This window comes from Sorex araneus, chromosome 2, assembly GCF_027595985.1.
Source record: "Sorex araneus isolate mSorAra2 chromosome 2, mSorAra2.pri, whole genome shotgun sequence".
NCBI classification, from domain to species: domain Eukaryota; kingdom Metazoa; phylum Chordata; class Mammalia; order Eulipotyphla; family Soricidae; genus Sorex; species Sorex araneus.
In genome coordinates, this window is record NC_073303.1 from 79,872,999 (window position 1) to 79,886,972 (window position 13,974).

General features: G+C 39.7%; 1 protein-coding gene and 1 pseudogene across 1 annotated transcript in view; both read left to right on the top strand.

Annotated features, from left to right (window-relative positions):
- Positions 1 to 10,710, top strand: part of CPA6 (carboxypeptidase A6) — a 252,777-nt gene extending 242,067 nt beyond the window's left edge. The window contains 4 exon segments of the mRNA XM_004602408.2: positions 267 to 446; positions 449 to 468; positions 4,551 to 4,635; positions 10,523 to 10,710. Coding sequence (XP_004602465.2) covers positions 267 to 446; positions 449 to 468; positions 4,551 to 4,635; positions 10,523 to 10,710 — 473 coding nt within the window.
- A 1,408-nt stretch (positions 10,711 to 12,118) lies between these two features.
- LOC101546774 (60S ribosomal protein L31-like) overlaps positions 12,119 to 13,974 on the top strand; it is a 39,562-nt pseudogene continuing 37,706 nt past the window's right edge.

Below are 13,974 nucleotides of genomic sequence, written 5' to 3' on the forward strand. Positions count from 1 at the left end.
GAAGGAAGGAAGGAAGGAAGGAAGGAAGGAAGGAAGGAAGGAGGAAGAAGAAAGAAAGAAAGAAAGAAAGAAAGAAAGAAAGAAAGAAAGAAAGAAAGAAAGAAAGAAAGAAAGAAAGAAAGAAAGAAAGAAAGAAAGAAAGAAAGAAAGAAAGAAAGAAAGAAAGGCTTATGATATCATTTGTTAAAGTCTTTTTAACAATGGTGATTTGTATTCCTTGCTTCAGGTCTATTCATTCCCCTCCTATTTTCTTTACAAATTTATAGATGTTGGAGCTTCTATGCACCCCTGTGATGACACATACTGTGGACCTTTCCCAGAATCTGAACCAGAAGTGAAAGCTGTAGCTAAATTTCTTCGAAAACACAGGAAGCACATTAAGGCTTACCTCTCCTTCCATGCATATGCTCAGATATTGCTGTATCCCTATTCTTACAAGCGTGCAACAATCCCAATTTTAATTGTGTGGTAAGTATTCAAACCTATATATATGATCAGGTTTTCTACTTCTTTTCTAATGCTAAGATTTTTCTCTGCTAAGAAGCACATGTTCTATTAATTCTAAGAAGTGTGTTTGTATATTATATATAAACTGGTCTTTTTCATAATAGATTGTGGTAAGTAACTATTATCATCCCCATTTTACAAATGGGAAATTTCAGCCTAAAGAAATTAAGCAATTAGACTAAGAATACAAACTACTCTACTATGATGGCCAGAACTCAGTAAAAAAATCTATCTGTAGCATTATAGTGTTCAACAATGCAATCATTTCAAGTCTATTTACATTCTTACCACAGGTTATGCAGAAAATGTCAGAATGGATTTGATTAGTATTATAGCTTAGGTCATATATACAGAGATGTAATTAACTTTATTGAGTAAATAATTTTTTCATAAATTATGGTCAGATCCTCTTTAATTAAAACCAAGTTTTAATTTATAAGCACTATTTGATTAATGCTACTAAGTCTCTGGGCATATATCTGACAAGTAAGTGCTAAGAATAAACCACCTTTCAGGAGTAAGATTATTTGAAATGTGGAAAAGCAGAATTTCCTTCTCTCCTTAACTCCAAACAAGATATTCACAATAGGGTATAGTTCTAAAGCAAGCCTTGTTAAGCGTCTTCTATATCTAAAGGGCTTTAAGGTTCTAAACAAGGCTAAACAAATATATATCCCCTTTCTCCCTGCAGCTTGAACTCCTAATACTCTAACAGTTCATTGGATTTGCATGAATTCTTGATCTATATGTTCAGAAAGATCTAAAAAAACAAATAAATAGAACCAGAGGAGGTCAGAAGAAAGTCTGGGGGAAGTCCAGTATTGTGTCTAAGAGAGAAATTAAAAGAGAGTTTTATTTTGGTTATCCCCTATAAGAATTCTTAGTAAATTTTATCTGTTGAGAAATAGTATAAAGGGAATAGTTACATTTTACAGGGCGATTTTTGATCAAGAAGCATTTTAGTTTTAAGTCCTAGCACCATTACTACCTTGTATCACAATGTTTTTACAGGTAAATGTTCAATATTCCTAAACTTGAGCATAGTAAAATTTCATCATCTCACAATTTATAGGAAATATATAGTGTATTAAAGCCATTGTAGATAATGTTCCCCATATTTTAAATTTATCTTCCCACCAGAAATTAAACCTTTTTTCCCCCTTGGAAAGGAGGTTGTAGTATAAGAGTAAATCATTGATCCAGAGACAAGGAGGAATTTGACTCCCAATGAATATTTGACAGTATCTGGAAGCATAGGAGTAGGGGGTGTGAATGATAATCCAGTGAGCAGAAACTAAGGATGTTGCCAAAAATATCAGAATGTATAAGACAACCCCATCAACAGAGATTGTTTAGTCCAAGTGTCAGTAGTACAATATTCATAAACTCCTGTATTGTGTTACAAATAAGCTACAAAAGTCAAGACAACAATCCTCATAAACTTTGAATTCTAAGCATAAACCATTAAATTACATTAAAAATGTTCAAAAATATCCTATTAGGATATTCTGACAGGTGACCAATAGCTAGTGTCTGCCATGCAAGCATGAGGCTGTAATTTTGATCCATGGTACTAACCACAAGCATTGAGCATCATTTTCACTGTTCCTCTGGTCATTCTTAACTTCTCCACTACCTGCGACCCTCATACTCACAAGTATCTTTTGCTGCACCATAAGTACGTGCAAGAAATAATTAAAAGGTTGATCCCCCGCCCCCCCCAGTTAGTCTTACAACTAAAGAAATGAGTGAGTACCACAGGCAGGAGTATTATAACCTTGTGAGTACATATGTGAACACTGAAAATTTTAAGTGTTTGACCCCCATCAACCACTGCAGCCAGAATGTGTGTATACACCATCATTAAAGAGTGTGACTCCAGTGAACATGTGTGTGATCACCCACCACAACCCCAGAGAGCACCATAACCAATAGTGTATGCAATCTCTGGTCATTACAGCATCACGAAGAGGAGAAGAGGAAAGGGTCAAAACAAACAAAATAACAAACAATTTAAAAATCCCATTAATGTGTAGGAATCTCTTTCTGCAGAGGTTTCTTTTTATCATTGAATTGCTTAAATACAGAAATATTTAAATTTTAAAATACTACTTATTTATCTGAGCTCTACTAAGTTAGGTCTAGGTTTTGGGCGACAATTGGAAGGTAGAAACAATGAGAGGGGCTGGAGCGATAGAACAGCGGGTAGGGTGTTTGCCTTGCACGCGGCCCACCCAGGATCGATTCCCAGCATCCCATATGATCCCCTGAGCACCACCAGGAGTTAATTCTGAGCGCATGAGCCAGGAGTAACCCCTGTGCATCGCCGGGTGTGACCCAAAAAGCAAAAGAAAAAAAAACAATGGAGAGGAATAATAATTAAAACTCTTTCAGATAGAATCTGGTGTGCCCAACTAGAGGACCATGTCTAAACTCCCTTTTCATCATTCACCATCACCCAAAGGCAGTTCAGAAAGTTCAAGCAAGAGTTAAAAGCTGTGTTCATGCTGTGTGTAAACAGACCGCTTAACTTTTTAAGAGACTTTTTTTAAAAGCTTATCTCAATGAGGAATACAGTACAGCAACAGGTGAAGAGGTTCAGTTAATCATCTAAATGTAGAAATATCTGCTCTTGCCATGGAATATTGCTGAGACTGTTGGAGAAAATGTTTAAATCATAGGACAGTCTCCATAATAATACTTCATTATGATGCCAACATTTCTTTTCTGTTGGCTTCTGAGAGAATAATATCTTCATCAGTGAGATCAATAATAAATTGTATGCCAGGTTCTGGAACCTGGTCTATTAGGGTACATTTGCGGCACATACTATTTTATGCACACCTTATTTCATGCATTCCTGAGAAGAAAGAGGACAGGTTGCTGAAGTTAGGTTCAACATAGAGCACCATATTGCCCAGAGTGCTTCAAATGATATATTAAATTATTCACAGGCTAATTGAAATTGGAGAATTGTTTGCTGGTTTCAAATGCTGCTCTTCCTCCCCCCCGTCATACAATACACTTCTCTCATTCCTTGTTTCAACAACTACTTTTGAATTGCTTTTGATGGTAAGCAGTATCATTCCAGTTTATGTTAGAATATATACCGTGAAGTATTTTGTCTTGAGTTTTTTTTCTCTGATTTTTGGCATTGGTAAGAATATCAATAAAAACTTCTACAGCGTATCAGGACCTGAGTGAGCTCTATAAGGAATATATGTGACCTTATAAGTTGTAAAACATTCTGAAATTTTTGTTCCCAATTCTAGTATGGATAAAAAAAGAACATAGAATGAGTACACTTACTTACTGAAGTAAAGGATTTCTTAACTTGCACTTATCTGCTGAAGTATATTTTAAAGGTCAATAAGAATATATTGATATTTGGGGCTGGAGCGATAGCACAGCGGGTAGGGCGTTTGCCTTGCATGCGGCCCACCCGGGTTCGATCTCCAGCATCCCATATGGTCCCCTGAGCACCGCCAGGAGTAACTCCTGAGTGCAAAGCCAGGAGTAACCCCTGTGCATTGCCGGGTGAGACCCAAAAAGCAAAAAAAAAAGAATATATTGATATTCTTGCAGGTTTGTGCTTCTGCAACATTAATGCTAAAAATATTAGGAATCTGACATATATAGGCACATCGCCAAATACTCAGCATGAGTCTATAAATAGTATTTGCATGTTACTGCCCTGTAAACATTTTATAATTCATACACAGAGGTGTTTCTGAACTAAAATAAAATGAACAGAATGCTAAACCTGCATAATATAGGTAGTTAGCCCAACTCAACCACTTCTTAACCTTTCTCATATGCAAAATGCAAATATCAGTTATCACTGGTTTTCTGTGAGGAGAAATCAAATGAGAAAATGTGTTCTAAAATACAATGAAAATGCAGTACATAATATGAGGCAATATAATTAGTAATATATTTGGTAAAGCCCATCCCTGACAGCTGATAATATTTGAACACTTCAATATTTCTGAAAGGTTTCATGCAATGATAGAGGTGATATAATTTTGAATTTTTTATCACAGGAATCTGCAGCTCATAAAGCTGTCAACGCACTTCAGTCGGTATATGGGGTGAGGTACCGACACGGACCTGCCTCCAGCACACTGTGTAAGTGTCCTGGTATGTTGTATGATAACCATCTCTTGAACTTATATCTTACATAATGACTTACCTTTGAAAAAAGTAGAGCATGTTTTCCATAAGTAAGTTTGACTATCAAATTGGTCAAAGATGATGAAGGAAGCTTATAAGTTAATACTCTTACACTGCTTGGCTAAAATCACTCTACCAATTTAAATAAATTGTAGGCAGAGAATTTATAAACATATTGTAATGGCAACAAAGTTGAAGTGAGATCTAAAGATAGTTTAAAGTACACAATGAGTTTCTGCCAGCAAATACTGTAAAGGTGAAAATGGGTCTTGAAAATATAACAGTGTCATGTTTTCAGCCCTGAAAGAGCTTCCCTTTTATTCCTTCTCCCCATTACTATTTTTATGAAATTTTTATTTCTTCTGTTCGCTTTGTTTTGTTTTTGTTTGCGATGGGGGTGGGTCACACCAGGAATTACTCCTGACTCTGTGCCCAGGGATCACCCCTGGTGAGACTGACAGGGACCATATGCAGTTCCAGGAATCGAACCTCGGCCACTCACGTGTAAGGCGTGAGTTTCTCCTCTATACTATCTCATTATACCTGAAATTTTTATTTCTTATATAACAATTACAGTTGAATTTTCCCTTTCAAAATAAAACACTTAATTTATATGTAATAAAACACAATTGGATATATGGAAATCCAAGGTTTAAATATTAAATTCAACAAAAAAATTCATGTGACATGAATTCGAGTCCTAATTCTGCCTCTAGTTAAGTGTACAAATCTAGCCAAGATATTTAGTAATCTTTGGTTTTGATTTCCATAGCCATCAAATGAGGAATTGGCCTAGATCATTTTGATCATTTCTCATCATTGTTCAGGGATTTCTATGGAAAATGTAGTGATAAATCATGGATACGTCTAAATATGGATGTAAGGGTATATATACACACACTTTCCAATGTATATTGATAGTGATGTGACATCCATTTTGGTTTTCAGTGAAGTAGCAGACTTCTCGTTGATTTCTTTAATCCACCCACTATTATGAAAACAACCACCCATTTTCTCTAGCTCTCAGAAAAAAAGTTTATCAATTTACATTTCTTTTCAAATTAGCTTATCCTAATAATGAGAAAAAAGTTCTTGACAGTTTATAATCACTGGTCTCAAATGACCTTCTCAACCTTATTTTTATTAGAGCCATTGTAAAGGGGAAGCACATTATGATTAAAAGCTGCACTGCCTGTTATCAATTAAATACAAATTAATAATTTTAAAACATGAATTTTAAAGATTGGGCAATTTATCTTTAAGTTTGCTATCATACTGAGAACAACTGTTACTGAGAACAACTGTTACCATAGAAATGGAGTTGTCTCACCAGCATAATACAACTATTAACATATACACTCTCAGACTATGGCTACTATGATGACTATTTGTAGTTCCAGTGTACTCTAACCCTGAGCGATAATAAAACTTAGCAAGGAGAGTGTGAGAAAAAGTATCATGTAACTTTAATCCTTACATAATTCTATCTCTAACTGTCCCTGGTCAAAATAACATTAAATGTGGCATTATTTGGGTAGATAAATATGCTTTGAAAGGTTTAAATATTAATGTCATGTTAAATTGAATCATATAAATTTCCCCAAAAAAAGTATACAAATATTATCCAATGGACTATATATTCACTTATTAAATAATGATTGAGAGCATAGTATGTTTAAAAAAACTAGTTATTAGGTACTCTGGTATTATTGTATCTGGGGTGTAAAGATACAAAAATAGTAATATCTAATATATCATAAGCATATTATTTCATTTAATTTTATAAGCTTTACATGTATGTTCATCGCAGCACTGTTTACAATAGCCAGAATCTGGAAAAAACCCGAATGCCCCAGAACGGATGACTGGTTGAGGAAACTTTGGTACATCTATACAATGGAATACTATGCAGCTGTTAGAAAAAAGGAGGTCAAGAATTTTGTAGTCAAGTGGATGGGCATGAAAAGTTTCATGCTGAGTGAAATGAGTCAGAAAGAGAGAGACAGACATAGAAAGATTGCACTCATCTATGGTATATAGAATAACAGAGTGGGAGACTAACACCCAAGAACTGTAGAAATAAGTACCAGGAGGTTGACTCCATGGCTTCGAGGCTGGCCTCACGTTCTGGGGAAAGGTCAACTCAGAGAAGCGATCACCAACTACATTGTAGTCGAAGGCCATGTGGGGGAAGGGAGTTGCGGGCTGAATGAGGGCTAGAGACTGAGCACAGCGGCCACTCAACACCTTTATTGCAAACCACAACAGCTAATTAGAGAGAGAAAACAGAAGGGAGTGCCTTGCCACAGTGGCAGGGTGGGGTGGGGGGGAGATGGGATTGGGGAGGGTGGGAGGGACACTGGGTTTACGGGTGGTGGAGAATGGGCACTGGTGAAGGGATGGGTTCCAAACTTTGTATGAGGGAAGTATAAGCACAAAAGTGTATAAATCTGTAACTGTACCCTCACGGTGATTCTCTAATTAAAAATAAATAAATTTAAAAAAAAATAAAATAAATAATTTTATAAGCTTGTGCAACTAATATTCTTATATCTTATTCAAAAGGGGAAATTGAGAATTCTGGAAGCTGGCTCAAAGAGCTGGATTTAATCTCCAGTACTACCTGGTTCCCCAAGCACCAAGCTGAGAGTAGGCCCTGAGTACAGTGTGACCCGCCCCAAAACAACAAAAAATTTTGAAAGTGAGAGAGAGGCTGAGATAGAGAAGTCAAACTTATAGCAGTTAGGGGATAGGAAATGGCCCAAGCCCACTGTAATGTCTAATGTCCATATTTTCAACACTCCTAAAAGGCTATAGCACACGAGGTCACATGAACCAGAGGGTGATAGCTGCAAGAACGGATTGTCAGCTAGCTGAAACATTTTCCAGATGAAAGTAGTCTGAGATTAAAAACAAAGAGAGAGATTGTTCTTAAGGTAACCATAGATCACAGGCCTGAAGTTTTAATAGGCCAGTAGAGACACTAACCAGACTGGAAATGTAAAAGCAACAAACATAAATTCTCTCTTTACTTCAAAAAGCAATCACTGTATCACTGTCATCACTGTCATCCTGTTGTTCGTCAATTTACTCGAGCAGGTGCCAGTAACGTCTCCATTTGTCCCAGCCCTGAGATTTTAGCAGCCTCTCCTTACTCATTTTTCCCAACGATTGGAGGCTCTTTCCAGGGTCAGGTGAATGACACCTGTTATTGTTATTGTATTTGGCATATTGAATATATCATGGGGAGCTTTCCAGGTTCTTCCGTCACTTTGGAATACAGTTTTTTTGGGGGAGGGACACACCTGACTGTACTCAGGGCTTACTTCTCACTCAAGGATCATTCCTAGTGGGCACAGGGGACCATATGGAGTGGTAGGGACTAAACCTGGGTCTGCTGCATGCAAGGCAAGAGCCCTACCTGTTGTACCATCTCTCTAGCCATAACATTTTCAAAGATGTTATTTCACACCTCTGGGAGTATGGATCTGTCACCGTGTCCTCCAGCAAAGTTTTAGTGCCATCTCAAACTACCCCAAAAGATTCCTTCCACCCCTTTCCCTTTTTCACTCCATATGGAAACCAACATAGTTTTCATCACATCTAAGAAGTTTGTTTCTTTGCCACATTTTTCTGGTGCAGACAACTAGGCCTAAGTGTGCTGGACACAGAGGTGATCAAAAGCTTAATAACTGCTCTCTGCCGAGATGTGACCTGAGAGGCCGCACATGTGCAGCCTCTTCGTTGCTGGATGACCATGATCCCGGAGGCCAGCTAAACTACTTTTGGTATCAGCAGCTTCTTGCAGAAATGTTTCTAGACTGTGAAATAAGCCACAGCCCCATGCTGCCCCAGGAGGGGAAAGGCTTATCTCTGTCAGCTTTTCCTTTGGGGGAGAGGGGGAGGCGTGGCAACCGCCATCTTATAAGGATCACTAAAGAGAGGTACGCGTTTGCAATGATGCAATTTCTGGCAGAAATTTCTCTGGACTTAATTACTAAAATACTAAAATAAAGAAAGCCAAAACCTCATGTCTCTTCATTCTCAGCAATGGAAAACAAATTATCAAATGCTTCCTTTTCAGCAGATCTGATTTTGGGGGGAAACTCCAAACAATAATAGTGATTTTTTTTTGTGGAAATATTGAATGTAGTCAAAGTAAAGAGAAAGTAAAGTGAAAATGATCAGCTACACAGGTGGGGGGTGGGGGTGGGAGGGGAGGTATACTGGGGTTCTTGGTGGTGGAATAAGTGCACTTGTGAAGGGATGGGTGTTCAATCATTGCATAACTGAGACTTAAGCCTGAATGCTTTGCAACTTTCCACATGGTAATTCAATTAAAAAAAAAAAGCTTAATAATTGAACCTGGGGAGATTAGTACCAGTGCAGACCCCACTTGATGCCCAGCAGCTCATGCCTTCCCACCCCACTTCATCGAAAAAACAGTAGAAGAGGATGTTAGCTAGCAGGGTCAGGAGAAGAAAAGCAGTGCTTGAATATTTGAGTTAATGCAAAATTGAAGAGAAGAAAGTTTAGTTAGTGAAGTAAGGTCCTGGGGAAGAGACACACTCACTACTAAAGACAATAAAAGGTAACAAAGAGGACACAGATACGAGGTGAGCAAGCATTTCTTCTTCTGGATAAAAAATACTATCGGTCAGAGACATAGTACTGCAGGTAAAGCACTTGCCTGGCAGGCAGTTAGACCAAATTTTATCCCCATCACTGAATATTTGCCCCTGGCACAGCCAGCAGTAAGTCCTGAGCAATACCTCCTTCTTCCGAAAAAAAAAAAAAAACTTTTTTTGGAAAGATTTTGAAATCAGTAGGGAAGGTGATTAGTTATCTGGGAATAGAGTGTGGGAATAAAGTAAGGGGTAGAACTAGAGAAGAATGGGAAAACTATGTGAGGTCTACAAATAGGAGCCGATAACACCCTTAGTAGCAGGGAAAAGTCTATAATTAGTCGAAACTTGTAGCAGACTTTCTTCAGTTGTCTCACTAGAACTGAAGGCAAAGAAACTAAGACTGGGACTAAGAATTAGCAAAACAAAGGTAGAAAAAGAACTGGATATGGGATTTTGAGATTCTGATGAGAAATTCAGTGATGTAATTAACCTTAGGCAGGTAGAGTATTATAGAAAGTCTGGAAATAGTCTGGAAACTACTAACTAAAGTAAAGACAAGGAACAAGTTGATTAGGAGTGGGTTAAAGGGGAAGTAGGGCCAGAAAACTGATAAAACAGGCATGGCACTTTTATGGCATGAAGCTGACTCAGGTTCAATCCTTGGTACCCCATATGGTTGTCCCCTAGGAATGAGGCCCGAGTTCAGAGCCAGGAGTAAGCCCTGAGCACTATGGCCCCTAAAATGAAAATAAATATAAATAAATAAATAAATAAATAAAGGAAGGAAGTCGAAAAATTAGTGATTCTCTGGGAGTCTTTGGAAGAGGAAAAAAACGCTGCATGAAGAGAAGAAACATACAGAGTGTGGTTTTGATTAAGGAAGAATTAAGTGAGTGTGGAGACAGTTGGAATTGGAATTAAAGCTCAGAAGCCCCAAGGTCATAATACTGGAAAAGCATTAATAATTAGTCTAGCTTCTTAAAGATGACAGCAGGTATGATTTATAATTCCATGAACCAGATGCCAAAGATCTACTGTTAAATCATTCTTGTCGAATTGAATATTCCAGTTAAAATCTGAAACAATATTTAATTGCAAAGAATGAATAAAAAGAATATATACAAGTATTATATATGTAAAAATATGTGTATATCTAATACTATGTCTAATCTAGTTTAATTTTCTAGTTTAATTTTTTTAATTTTAATTTTTAGATGTGAGTTCTGGCAGCTCAATGGATTGGGCCTACAAAAATGGAATACCTTACACATTTGCTTTTGAACTACGTGACACAGGACATTTTGGATTTTTACTCCCAGAGATGCTCATCAGACCTACCTGTACAGAGACCATGCTGGCTGTGAAGAATATCACGATGCACCTACTAAAGAAGTGTCCCTGAGATGGCTCAAGGTCATGAGACCAGAGAAAGATGACACTGAAAAAGGGCAATTGTTTCCATGTCTATGGATCTTAAAAAAAATTTCCCATGAAACTCAAGTTTGTGGCAATGAAAAAATAGCGTGAACTTTGTTGTGAAAAAGTTCCATTTTATATTCCTTTAGAGCCTTATTTGGTTAAGTGGAGAGTACTATTTTTTAAATCTTTTGTCTCAAGAAATGTATAAATTAATTGTGGATTTCACTTCAATAAATCCCATTGTTTATTAAAATCTAAGCTACTAATTATGTGCAATCAGTTCTCATTTGAAATGGAAATTTTTCCCCCTTCTTTTCATTGTTGCTGTTGTTACTGCAATGTAACAATAAAATACAGGAAAGACAGGGGTGGGCGTCACACACACACACACACACACACACACACACACACACACACACACACACACACACACACACACCTGGCAATAGAGCAGCCAGAAATCCTTGTGACACTGAGGATAAGGATTACAGATCACCGAGTTGCCTGTAAGGTCCCTAAAATGGAAGCTTTTTAAACGGCAAGGATGAATCTTATAATATAATGCACTTCTGGTCAAAAATTCCTCCCTCCCTTCCTCCCTTCCTCCCTTCCTCCCTTCCTCCCTTCCTCCCTTCCTCCCTTCCTCCCTTCCTTCCTTCCTTCCTCCCTTCCTCCCTTCCTTCCTTCCTTCCTTCCTTCCTTCCTTCCTTCCTTCCTTCCTTCCTTCCTTCCTTCCTTCCTTCCTTCCCTCTATCCTCTGCCCTCTCTCCCTCCCTCCCTCCCTCCTGTTGCTGGGAGTTCCCTTCCAGGCCCTTCAGTTCCTTGCAGCTCAGTTTCCAGACCAGGGAGCAGATTCCTGCCGTTCTGAGAATGGGAGAACAGTTCCCTCGAGAAAGAAGTGGTGTTTCTGCCAGGGCTGATGGCAGATGGAAGGAGAGAGGGGGGCAGGGAAGGACCCCAGCTGAGAGGCAGGCCGGAGAGTGGGGAGGAGAAGGCAGCATGGGCAGGGCGCTGTGCGGGCCAGGTGGTAGTCAGTGCTGCTGGAAGCCGGGGCCTCTGCTGCTCCGTGATCCTGGTGGACATTCCTGAATGTCCCTTCATAGCAGCCCCTTACCAGCAGCTCTTCCACTTCCTTGATGCCCCTTATCAACACTTCCACATGTCCCTCCGGGAGTCTGAGACTGTGACACCAGGATGATGTTTGCAAGCCCTGTACCCACCAGGATGCTGAAGTGCTCCTAGTCCTTGTTCCCCGGTGAGGAGACCTGAAAGCTCCAGGAAGACGAGTCCCAGGAAACACGTGACTGAACATTGTGATTGCTCTCTGCACTGGAGTCAGAGAGGGGCTTGGCCAAGAGAGGCCAAGGCCAGAGAGCCTTCCTGGCGGGTGGATGGTGCCCTCACCCATCGAGTCCAGCAGGCCCAGGGGTACAAACCAGAAACTTGCTTCTGTTCCCTGTGTCCGTACTCACAAGCACTACTTGACTGGGTGTGTCTCTGAGAGCTCGCAGGTAGACCCAGAGAGGTAGAGAGCTAGAGGGACCTCCCTCCCACTGACCCCGTCTGAAGCAAGCAAGCGGTTTGGATAGTGCCAGCGAGCATATAGCTTTTTGGAGAAGGAAGAGAAAAGACTGGATTTAAAAGACTATTAAGTGTAGGGGGAGAGTGATTAGAGATTTGCTAAGTAGCATCTAATTTTGGAACGGTTGACGGCATCACCTTGGACAGTCTTTTTTTTTTTTTTCTTTTTGGGTCACACCTGGCGATGCTCAGGGGCTACTCCTGGCTCAGCACTCAGGAATCACTCCTGGCGGTGCTCAGGGGACCATATGGGATGCTGGGAATCGAACCCGGGTCGGCCGCGTGCAAGGCAAACCCCCTACCCGCTGGGGAAACAGTCAGTGGAGTCGGGGATCATGAATCAGGTAGCGCCTGTGTCCGAGATCCAACCTGACCTGGCCTCCAGATCATAGGCTTGCCCTTGCAGAGGTCCCAGCGAAGTCCACCTGGGACACCCGTTCTGCCATCCCCTGCTTCTGAGCCCGTGCATCCATTCTCCTCAACCTACTGTTTATTCCACCTGGCTGACTCGGTGCCTTATGGAGGCTCTTTTTGTCATATCATGCCTTTGACAAACAAAACTCAAGTTAGATTGTTTTCCTTCGAGAGCCTGTGAAAGGACACGATCCACACATTCACTCTGAGGTATTAATGGTCTCTATGGAAAGGTGTTTTTTTCCTCCTGTACTTGGCTTCGGTAGAGCCTGGCAAGCTCTCCGTGGCATATTCGATATGCCAAATACAGTAATAATGATGGGTCTCATTCCCCTTACCCTGAACGAGCCTCCAATGCGGCACCGCTGGGAAGAACAAATAAAGAGAGGATGCTAAAATCTCAGGGCTAGGACAAATTGAGATGTTACTGGTGCCTGCTCGAGAAAATCGATGATCAGCGGGATGACAGTGATACAGTGAATGCACTTCTGGTCAAAAAACCTGGTCTCTTCATCTGCTGGCATGTGTGCACTGCATTAACAAGATAGGGAGGCTCATATTTCAGCTCTGAAAAGACAACATAAAAGGAGATGGTGCAGGCACACATTGTGGTTTTACATTAATAATCTCATTACTTCCTCAAATCATCAGAGTTAAATACTGATTCTTTCCTCCTTTAAATTGAAAGTGATATAGACTTCCATTTTCCAGAATGTGGAAGAATAGATGTCTGGGCTGCTGGAAATAACTAAAGCTTCTAGGTAAACTACTAATTCAATTGTTAAAAAAAAAATACAGACAAGATTATAAACAACTATCAGGCCAGGCACTAAAGAGAAGGCAAAACCTGGGAATTGGCACACTCCGATACTCATGTCCTGAGACTACTTGTCCACCTAGTTGAGTACTGGTTTAGGTTTTTATAGCTTTCAGGGAACAAGAACAGAAAATAAGGTCCAAGGTGACTCCTTAGTGAAAAGTCTAATAACGTGTTCTCTTCCAACCAGAATTTTGGGATTCCCAAAGGGTTATCTATACCTTCTGTGTAAGAGCAAAGTGCAAATTAGCCCTCCTAGTGCCTCCACTGGACTACAGTGAAAATTGCTATTTCAAGTTTTGACAAGATTAGAGACGGGAGAAATTGCCACTGCAAACTTGTCTGTGGTCACAAGTCAGCCCTCACTTAGGTTTGCAGCCCAAATTCAAGCTGACATGGTCTCTAGCATAGTCTTTCTATCAGATTAGTTTCAGA